General features: G+C 44.5%; 1 protein-coding gene across 1 annotated transcript in view; it reads left to right on the forward strand.

The window, feature by feature from the left end:
• The first annotated feature begins 660 nt into the window (after positions 1 to 660).
• TMPRSS12 (transmembrane serine protease 12) overlaps positions 661 to 11389 on the forward strand; it is a 17521-nt gene continuing 6792 nt past the window's right edge. The window contains exons 1-3 of the mRNA XM_081818962.1: positions 661 to 717; positions 863 to 1130; positions 10642 to 10837. Coding sequence (XP_081675088.1) covers positions 661 to 717; positions 863 to 1130; positions 10642 to 10837 — 521 coding nt within the window. The remainder of the gene's footprint in view (positions 718 to 862; positions 1131 to 10641; positions 10838 to 11389) is intronic.

Below are 11389 nucleotides of genomic sequence, written 5' to 3' on the forward strand. Positions count from 1 at the left end.
TTGCCAGTGAGAGACTGCCTTTTAAAGCTCCTTTGAGGGGTACCTGGGTGGCTCAGATGGTTAAGTGTCTGCCTTTGGCTCAGGTCATGATCCCAGGGTCCTGGGATCGAGCCCCAATTCAGGCTCCTGGCTCAGCGGGGAGCCTGCTTCTCCCTCTGCCTCTCTCCTTGCTCATGCTCTCTCTCTGTATCCCTGTGTCTCAAATGAATAGATAAAATCTTTTAAAAATAAATAAATAATAAAGCTCTTTTGATAGTGGACAATGCCCCTGGCCACCCAGAACCCCATGAGTTCAACACCCAAGGCATCGAAGTGGTCTACTTGCCCCCAAACACAACGTCTCTGATTCAGCCTCTAGATCAGGGGAGAAGAACCTTTAAGGATCATTACACATGGTACTCCATGGGAAGGATGGTCAACACTATGGAAGTCTCTCTCTCTCAGAGAGAGAACATCATGAAGGTCTAGAAGGATTGCACCTTGGAAGATGCCATCATTGTTACAGAAAAAGCCATGAAAGCCATGAAGCCTGAAACAATCGACGCCCGCTGAAGAAAACTGTGTCCAGATGTTGGACACGGGATTTACGATGGAGCCAATCAGATCATGAAAGAGATTATGGATCTGGCAAGAAAGGTAAGGGGGGAGGGGTATCAAGAGATGAATTTTGGAGAAATTCGAGGGCTAACAGACATCACACCAGATGACGTGATGGAGGTGAGTGCTTCTGAACCCGGGCCAGACAATGAGAGGATATAGAAGAAGCCGGGCCAGGAAACGAACAGACACGAGAGAATCTGACAGAAGGGTTCCAGTTAGTCAAGACTGCTTTTGATATCTTTTATGGCAGCGACCCTTCTAGGATATGGGCCGTGAAACTAAAGCAAATGGCCGAAGAAGGATTGGTATCACATGGAAACATTCTCAGAGGAATGAAAAAGCAAACCAGACAGAAATTACGATGTATTTCCGCCAAGTTACACCCAGCGTGCCTGCCTCTCCCGCCTGCCCTCCCACCTCGTGCGCCTGTTGGCTTCGGCCACCCCGGAGGCCGCCGCCGCCTCAGCCCACGCCACATGAAGACATGAGGATGAAGACCGTTAGGATGATCCGCTTGCACTTAATGAACAGTAAATAATCACCCACCATGCTGTACAGCTAATACACTCATCTGTGGTGTACGTGTCTTCATGTGAAAATCTAGTAACTGTAGGGCAAGAACTCTGAGGCGTTTCTGTGTTCCTCAGCATCGCCTAAGCATCCATCCTGTAGATCATCATGTGCAAGCCTTGTATGGAGGTGGGGAGCCTATCCTTACACAGACATATTTAAAATTAATAATGTGTTACCATTTTATAACTTTGCTTTTTTTTTTTTAAGGTGTATTGCCTTCTCTTCACAGTTTTGTTTTTGTTTTTTTGGTTTTTGTTTTTATGAGAGACAGAGAGAGAGAGAGAACACAAGCAGGGGGAGCGGCAGGCAGAAGGAGAGGGAGAAGCAGGCCCCCTTCTGAGCAGGGAGCCCGATGCGGGGCTCGATCCCAGGACCCTGGGATCATGACCCGAGCCGAAGGCAGACGCTTAACGACTGAGCCACCCAGGCGCCCCGATAACTGCTTTCAGAGAATGACGTTCTTGTACAGCACACCTCTCTCTTGTAATTGGAGAAACTTCACATCGGCCTATCATCACAGGTAAGTGGTTTCTAAAAATGTGACAATGTTTCCAATCCTGTATTATATTACTGAGATACTGTATGTCATAAAATTTTTATAATGATTAATTCATTGGTGTGTACACAAGGCTACCATAAAGCAATCACACTGCCGCTTCTTTGTTATTAATGTGTGAATCGTTATACCTATAAATAAGTATGAATTTTTCACATTATATTTTCACTTTTGATGTCTAGTGTTAGCTGTATGTGTAATATCTACAGTGTTCTGCATCACATACAAAGGCAATACTGCCGTAGGTCGTGACAGATGATGCATCTTTTTTTTTTTTTTTTAAAGATTTTATTTATTTTTTTGACAGAGAGAGACACAGCGAGAGCAGGAACACAAGCAGGGGGAGTGGGAGAGGGAGAAGCAGGCTTCCCGCGGAGCAGGGAGCCCAATGTGGGACTCGATCCCAGGACCCTGGGATCATGACCTGAGCCGAAGGCAGACGCTTAACGACTGAGCCACCCAGGCGCCCGACAGATGATGCATCTTGTAAACAGATGTTGTAAACTCACAGTATCCATAAATACAGGACAGCACTATAAATCTATTATCTCTTCCTTATGATTTTCTTAATAAGATTTTCTTTTGCTTACTTTATTGTAAGAATATAGTATACGAAACTTATAACATATAAAATATGTATTAATCAACTGTTTATGTTATCAGTAAGGCTTCTGGTCAACAGCAGTCTATTAGTAAATTTTGGGGGAGTCAAAAGTTATATGCAGACTTTTGACTGTGTAGGGGATCAGCACTCTTAACCCCTGCAAAGTTCTGGGGTCAGCTGTATTTGCAAGAGTCACATCTGAGAAAGGACTGTTATCCAAATACAAGAAATCTTAAAACTCGACCGAAATAAATAAATAAATAAATAAATAAATAGGTTGAAGACCTTAATTGACCTTAATGTGATCAAAGCAGATATACAGATGGCAGATAAACATACGAAAAGATGTTTCACATACTATGTCATCAGGGAAATGCAAATTAAAACAAGATACCATTAGACACCTATTAGAATGGCCTAAATCGGGGCGCCTGGGTGGCTCAGTTGGTTAAGCGTCTGCCTTCGGCTCAGGTCATGATCCCAGGGTCCTGGGATCCAGTCCCGCATCGGGGTCCTTGCTCAGCGAAAAGCTGGTTCTCCCTCTGCCACTCCCCCTGCTTGTGTTCCCTCTCTTGCTGTCTCTCTCTCTGTCAAATAAATAAATAAAATCTTCAAAAAAAAAAAAAAAGAATGGCCCAAATCCAGGGGTGCCTGGGTGGCTCAGCTGGTTAAGCGTCTGACTCTTGATTTCAGCTTGGGTCATGACCTCAGGGTCATGAGATCAAGCCCCACATTGGGCTCTGTGCTCAGCATGGAGCCTGCTTAAGATTCTCTCTCTCCCTCTCCCCCTCCTTTCCCTGTCCCATTCCGTCTCTTAAAAAAAAAAAAAAAAAAAAGAACGGTCCAAATCCAGAACACTGATAACACCAAATGCTAACAGGGATGGGGAGCAACTCCATTCATTGTGGGTGGGAATACAAATCAGGACAGCCACTTTGGAAGACAGTTTGGCAGCTTCTTACAAAATTAACCAAACTCTTATCATATGATCAAGCAATTGCACTCCTTAGTATTTACATAAAGGAGTTGAAAACTTATGTTCACACAAAAACCTGCATAGGGATGTTTAGAGCAGCTTTATTCATAATTGCCAAATTATGTGCGTGCCTGGATGGCTCAGTGGGTTAAGCATCTGACTCTTAGCTCAGCTCAGGTCATGATCTCAGCTCAGGTCACGATTTCAGGGTCGTGAGATTGAGCCCTGCATTGGGCTCCGTGCTGGGTGTGGAACCTATTAAAAAAAAAAAAGAGTGCATAATTGCCAAATCATGAATTGCTAAACTGCATGGAAGCAACCAAGATGTCCTTTAGTAGGTGAATGGATAAACCGTGGTGCATCCAGACAATGGAATATTATTCAGCACTGAAAAAAAAAGAGCTATCAAGCCATGAAAAGACATGAAGGAATGTTAAATGCATATTTCTAAGTGAGAGAAGCCCATCTGAAAAGGCTACCTACTATATGAGTCCAATCATATCACATTCTGGAAAAGGCAAATGATGGAAATGGTAAAAAGATCAGAGGCTGCAGGTTAATGAAATCAGTAAGACAAAGATAAAGAAATAAAAGACCTAAATAGGCACTTAATGTGCAATAATCAATGAATGGATCCTAAGTATCTGAAAAAATATTCCAATACTCAAACTCATTCAAAATCAGGAAAAATGCAGATTGAAACTATGAGTTCCTAGTTCATATCCACAAGATTTGTAAAAAATTAGAGTCGATGATAATCTGAACAATGGGAACATTTATAGGTTACTAGTTGGAGAGTATATTGTTACAACATTTTGGAAAACAGTTTGATGTTATTTAGAGAAGGTGATGGTGTGTATTCTCTATGACTCAGCTATCTCAACCTAGTATACCTTCCAGAGAAACTCATGCTCATATGCACAACAGTATTAGCTGTAATAGCAAAAATCTGGAAACAATTCAAATGTCCATCAATAATAGATTCCAAAGTAGATAAATACATCGTGTCATATTCACAGTATGTATATGGTAAAATAAATGAATTACAGCCATAGATAACCACATGAATGAAAGTCAAGAACCTAATACTGAGAAACAAAGCTAGCTACAAAAGAAAACTCACTGTATGATTCAACTTAAGTAAAAAAAAAACATGCCAAATTAAACAATATATTGTATAGAGCAGAGCTATCCAATGGAACTCTCTGCAGTGATGCAAATATTCTATAACTGTGCTGTCCAGTATGGTAACCACTAGCCATATGTGGCTATGAAGCACTTAAGATATGGCTGACATGGGCCTGGGGGGCTCGGTCGGTAAGCGTCTGCCTTCGGCTCAGGTCGTGATCCCAGGGTCCTGGGATCGAGACCCGCGTCAGGCTCCTGCTCAGCGGGAAGCCTGCTTCTCCCTCTCCCACTCCCCCTGCTTGTGTTCCCTCTCTTGCTGTCTCTCTGTCAAATAAATAAATAAAATCTTTAAAAAAAAAAATTGTCACCTGTGGCTAATGGCCACCATACTGTACACCCAGGTTTATAGAGAAAATCAATGGAATAATAAATACAAAATTTAGAATATCGGTTACTTCTAAAGGAAAGAGAAAGGGAGAGAATCAGGGAGGGGTACACAGGAGATTTCAAAAGTAACAATAATGTTCTTTTTCTTAAGTGGGTATCCTTGTATTGTTATTCTTTAAACTGTACATACACTGGGGCAACCCCATCGGGTCCCCTCCCTCCTTGGGAGCTTTGTGCTATCACTCAATAAACCTTGCTTTGCTGCCCACCAAAAATAAATAAACTGTACTATATTCTTTTATATGGGTTAAATATTCAATAAAACAAAAATAGTGAATGAGGTGATAGTGGATATTTACATTGTTGTTATTAAATTATTCATAATAAAATATTTTTATTAAAAAGATTTCTAGGACTAGGGGCGCCTGGTTGGCTCAGTTGGTTAAGCGACTGCCTTCGGCTCAGGTCATGATCCTGGAGTCCCGGGATCGAGTCCCGCATCGGGCTCCCTGCTCAGCGGGGAGTCTGCTTCTCCCTCCGACCCTTCCCCCCACCATGTGCTCTCTCTCTCTCTCATTCTCTTTCAAATAAATAAATAAATAATCTTTATTTATTTACTTGAAAAAAGATTTCTAGGACTACCTCAGGTGTGCCCCAAGTGGAGCACAACTCCAGACCTAGTCAACGCTGTCACCCCCCCCCCACACACACACAGAGCCAACCCCAGGCCCCAGACCCCAGCATGGAGTCTGCTTAAGATTCTCTCTCCTTCTCCCTCTGCCCCTCCCTCTCTCTCTCAAAAATAAAGTAAAATAAAATAAAATAAAATAATATATTGAACCAGTCTTACATACTTGGGATAAATGCCACTTGGTCATGGTGTACAATTCTTTTTATACACTGTTGGATTTGATTTGCTAATATATTGAGAATTTTTGCATTTGTTCATGAAACATTGGTCTGTAGTTTTCTTATGATATCTTTGTATGGTTTCGGTTTTAGGGTAATGCTAGCCTCATAAAATGAGTTAGGAAATTAGCTCACAGTTTCTGTGGGAGTGAGAAACTTGAGTGTGGCTTAGTGGGGTGCCTCTGGCTTATAGTCTCTCATGAGGTTGAAATATGGTGTTTGCCAGAACTGTGGTCTCATCTGAAGGTCTGACGAGGGGGATATCTGCTTTCCATCCCACTCATGTGGTGTGCTATGATTGGGTTCTTCTTGGGCAGTAAGATAGAGGACTCAGTCCCTCACTGGCTACTGCTGGAGGCCACTCCATAGAGCAACTCACAACAAGGCAGCCAGCTTCCTTCTGAGCAAGAGAGGTAGAGAGAACATCAAAAACAAGTCACAGTCTTTTTATAACCTAATCTTGGAAGGGATAGCCCATCACCTCTGCAACTTTCTATTTGCTAGAAACAGGTCACTAAATCCAGCTAACATTAATGGCAGTGGGGAGTGGGGGTGTAATGAGGGTGTGAATACCAGGAGAGGGCTAATTGGAGGTAATTTGGGAGGCTGCCTACCCCCCCCCCCCCCCGAGGATATTCATCCACTGATGGGAGCCATCCCACAAAGAAAGGAAGTGACAATACAGGAGAGAAGAGTGAAGATCTAGAAAATGCAGAGGAAATCCAGGCACAGGACCTCTGCAGTTACTGGTCCACTGCATTTTTCAATGCCCTTTCATGACTTGGCTACATGCACCTGTCTTTGATCAGAATATGTCAAAGAAATTTGTTAAATCTCTTATCTGTCCCAATAAGACCTGTCATTTGACCTGCTTTCACATCCATTCCCAATCTGATCATGTGATCATCGCCCCCGCAGAGAACCACACCCCAACTGTATTTCTCCCCTTTCAAGTATCACCTTCCACTAAAGTATCTGGGGAACAGAAATCTGTTTGTTGTCTGCCCATGGGTCAGTCCAAGCTGCAACTTGTTCCCTCCACTACCGCCTACATCTCACCCACTGATTTCTGCACAGCCCTGCCCTGATCTGCTCCCTTTACCACGTGTTACCACCTGTAAGCCCCAATTAATAGCCTCCTTTGATTTAATGCTGTCAACCATGATGACCTCTGAGAGATGATATGAGCACGGCAGCTGTCCTGTTGCCGACCCCTGCTTTAATTCCCCATCATGTGACCAACCGCCTAGACTACCACAGCCCACACTGTTCCCTTGTCCCTGAGGATGTGGGATTAACAGAAGCAACCTTCAGCACAGCTCAGGATAGCAACGATAAAGCAATTTAAAACCAAACATTAGACATCACTGTTCTTAAAAAGCCTGGGTCAGTCTAACCCTGTGAAACTCTCATAGATCTCTTTCTGGCTCAGGCCTGGCCTTCTGCCATGTTGTTGGGCTGCCTGCTTCTCTCCTCCCTCTTCCCCAGCTTCCTTTGCACACTGAAAAATTTCTCTTCAGTTACGCTGAGCAATAAATGCCCTTACCCCTAAGTAGGAAGCAGGTTCAAAGCTTACTCCTGCATATCTAAAAACCGTATTAAATGACTCTGCTAAAGGGAAGAAGGGCACACATAGTTGATTCTGGACTCAAAACAGAATCAAATCAAATACAAAACCAGGAAGACGCCTTTAACTTAATTTTTTCTCTTACATATCCTGATGGAAAATTTTAAGGCATGGCTTCTCTCTTTTGTCTCTATAGTAGAAAACAGTAAAAACAATAGTAAGATTATACACACACACTACATTACTATTACTGTGAGGGTTAATTTTATGTATCAGCTTGACTAAAGTATGCCCAGATAGCTGGTAAAATTTTATTTCTGGGTGTGTCTGTAAGAGTGTTTCTGTTCAGAGATTAGCATTAAATCCAAAGACGGAGGGAAAGAAGATCTGCCCTCACCAGTGTATACACATGTTATTCAGTACAGTCCACTGAAGGCCCAGATCGAACAATAAGACAGAGGATGGGTAAATTCTCCCTTTCACCTTGACGTGGAATGTCCATCTCTCCTGTCTTCCCACATCAGAGCTCCTGGTTCTCAGCACTTCCGATTGGGACTGACTGAAACTACTGGTTTTCCTAGTTCTTCGGGTTGCAGATGGCATATCGTGGGACTTCTCAGCCTCCTTAATCGCATGAGCCAGTTTCCATAATAAGTATCTTATATATCTCTACGTAGCCTATCGGTTCTGTTTCTCTGGAGAAACGGATACATATCCATGCCTCTGTTTATGCTGCACCTTTAGCCTGGCTGGTCTTCACTACATCTCCTTCCTCTTCTTGATCCTCCCCCTTAGTCTAGGCCCAGCTCACAACCCCCTCCTTGGGGGAAACTTCCCAGACTGCCACAGCCCACACCAGTCCCTTGTGTCTGAATTTGTATTAGGTTTAGGTGTCATGGTTTATTTCTTTGTTCCCCAAGTAATTTTCTCTGCTAGCCAAGTTATAATGTTCCCTGGGTTAGAGGGCCAGGTCTCTCTCTCTCTTTTTTTTTTTTTAAGAGGAGGGGTTGGGGCAGAGGATGAGGGAGAGAATCCTTTTTTTTTTTTTTTTTTTGAATATTTTATTTATTTATTTGACAGAGAAAGACACGGCGAGAGAGGGAACACAAGCAGGGAGAGTGGGAGAGGGAGAAGCAGGCTTCCTGCCAAGCAGGGAGCCGGATGCAAGACTCCATCCCAGGACCCTGGGATCATACCTGAGCCCAAGGCAGACGCTCAACGACTGAGCCACCCAGGCGCCCCTGAGGGAGAGAGAATCTTAAGCAGGCTCTACTCCCTGCCCAGAGCCCAAAGCGGGGCTCCATCTCACAACCCTGAGATCATGACCTGGGCAGAAAATGAGTTGGATGCTTAACCCATTGAACCACCCAGGTGCCTCAAGAGGGCCAGGTCTTAACACCCCTCCTGTGATGTGATATTTATTTCAGCATGGGTGCATAGTGTGAGGTTAATAACCTACTTGTTCAATAGATCAATTAACTGGAGCCACTTATCCTTGTCCTCTCCCCACAGTGTTTGGAATGTCAAAGGGCATCTCAGGGGTTCTGAGAGGGGCCAGGAATAATTCATCTCTCAGGCTAGGGACTGAAGGGGGAGAAAAAGAGCAAAAGAGCTAGAGCGCATGCAGTTACCATCAGTCAGCTTTTGTCCTTAACTTTGCAGGTCCTTCAATTTGATTTTATCAGCTCACCCTGAGGTGACGGGCTGAAGACAAACTACTGCAAAACAATAACGAGATGGATCTCTATCACAGAATCTGGGTTCCTGGGCGCCTATCTCATCTCAGATCCCAACCTCTGCACTTGCTTTGTCTTCTGCTTTCTGTCTCCCCTCCCCAGCTTAGGTGCCTCGGTTTAGATGCCCTTACTTCTGGAAGCCTTCCAGGCCCTGCAAGTCTGAGCTAGCAGGGCCCAGGGGCTCCGCATCCCCTCCCCGCACAGAAGCCCAACTGTACTGTACGGGCCTGCGCCTCTGGCCCAGGCACGAGCTCTCTGACGCCGGCCGGGCGCAGGACTCCTCGCGCGCACCCGCCAACGAGCGGCCGCCAACGAGGATACCGCCCGCAGGCCACACGCATCCGGGCAACTGGGCCAGCCCCCCAGGCCTCCCGCCCCCACGCCCCTGGCTTCCTCCGCGAGCTTGGCCCTCGCGCGCCGCACGCGCGCCCGCACACCTCGTCTCCTGGGCGGCGCCCCGCGGCCCCGGCCGCCGGCCAATGCCCGCCGCCATCTTGCCCAGCGGGAGTTCCCAAATGGGGCTGCGGCTCCTGAGCGCCGCGCTGCTGTTCGTGGGGAGCGCTCTCCCGGCCTCCGGACTCGACTCACTTTCCGAAAGGACTGGGCGCAGCTCCTGGCGGGAGCAGGCCGGTGCACCGGGGTGGTGGGAGGCTGGGCAAGCGAGGTGGAAGGCGCTCCAGGCCCTGGAGGAGGGAGCGGAGGCCGCAGAGGGCAGTATCCATTCATTCCTCTCTTTCAGCAGCCTCCCGGGCGTGCTCCCCACTTCTGTAGTGTTTGAATTTGGGTCCCTCCTTTTCTGCTGTCCCAACTGCCTTTAAAGTGTACAGACCTACGCAGTCCGATTAATTATGACGGTGTGGTAGTCATTGTAGCAAAAATGCCATACGCTTGTGGAGCGCAGCTCTGTATGCTCAAAACATTGAGGTTTGTCATTCCCATTTTATTTTATTTTTTAAAGATTTTATTTATTTATTTGAGAGAGAGAATGAGATAGAGAGCATGAGAGGGGGGAGGGTCAGAGAGAGAGGCAGACTCCCCGCTGAGCAGGGAGCCCGATGCGGGGCTCGATCCCGGGACTCCAGGATCATGACCTGAGCCGAAGGCAGTCGCTTAACCAACTGAGCCACCCAGGCGCCCTGTCATTCCCATTTTAAAGATGAATAATTCAGTGGAATTCAGAGTTGAAAAGGCTCGTAGGTGACCTTGTCCTACTACACGTGAGAAAAATTCACCCAGCAAGTCAAATGGCGACTATTAGAACTTGTAGCTTTTGATTCACCAGTCCCAGGCTTTTTAATTGCCATTTTGCACAGGCAACAACGTGATACCTGGTCAGAGAAACTTACCTCATTTTTATATTTTGGGGGAATAGAGTTTTAAAATTAACGAACTGTGTTGATTTAATGCCTTTCTATTTGTAGTGATCATTTAAGGCATGTTTGTCTTAACTCTCCTTTAAGATTTTTTTTTCAAAATATGGGCATGCCTTAGGTATACAGATTATGTTTTTTAAATAGGAATCTAAAAGATTATATTAGTATGTTAAGATTAGGAATACATATCATTAGATGTTCAGTACAAATAATATATGATTTTTATTTTTAGATTGTGGGACAGCACCACTTGCAGATGCATTGGAAGGGTCTCGGATAATAGGCGGCACAACAGCTCAAACTGGCGCATGGCCATGGGTAGTTAGCCTACAGATTCAATCAGGCAAAATTCTGGCTCATATATGTGGGGGAAGCTTAGTGAAAAATAAGTGGGTCCTCACAGCTGCCCACTGCACTAAAGACATTAGGTATGTATTCAGAACACAACTCCTATTTTATTCTCTTGGGGGATATTTTGAAGTAGTAGAGGACCATTTGATTTCAGCCATGTTCAGTTAAGCTGTGTGTTTACAAGTAGCCATAATGCTTTACACTAGCACACTGTTTGTTGAAATGAATCCTGTAAATCAGAGGTCAACATACTTTCTGTAAAGACAGTACAAATGTTAAGGACTCTGTCACAACAACTCAACCCTGCCACTATAGAACCAAAGTGGCCATAGACAATACAATTGAATAAGTGTGCTGTGATCCAATAAAACTTTATGAACACAGAAATTTGAACAAAATATTTTTTGGGTTTTTTTTTTTTTTCCACCCATCTAAGAGTATAAAAAACTTTTTTTTTTTTTTTTTTGCTCATGGGCTATACAAAAATAGAAGACAGGTCAGATTTGGCCTTTGGGTTGGAATTTGTCAGACTGTTTTAAATAATGACGATTTCTTTAGCTTTTAAAATTATTATATTGTAACCATGTGTTTTTCTTTCTCACCATTGGATCATGAGTGCTTTTTTTTTT

This window comes from Leptonychotes weddellii, chromosome 5, assembly GCF_054177405.1.
Source record: "Leptonychotes weddellii isolate Sample4059 chromosome 5, ASM5417740v2, whole genome shotgun sequence".
NCBI classification, from domain to species: Eukaryota; Metazoa; Chordata; class Mammalia; order Carnivora; family Phocidae; genus Leptonychotes; species Leptonychotes weddellii.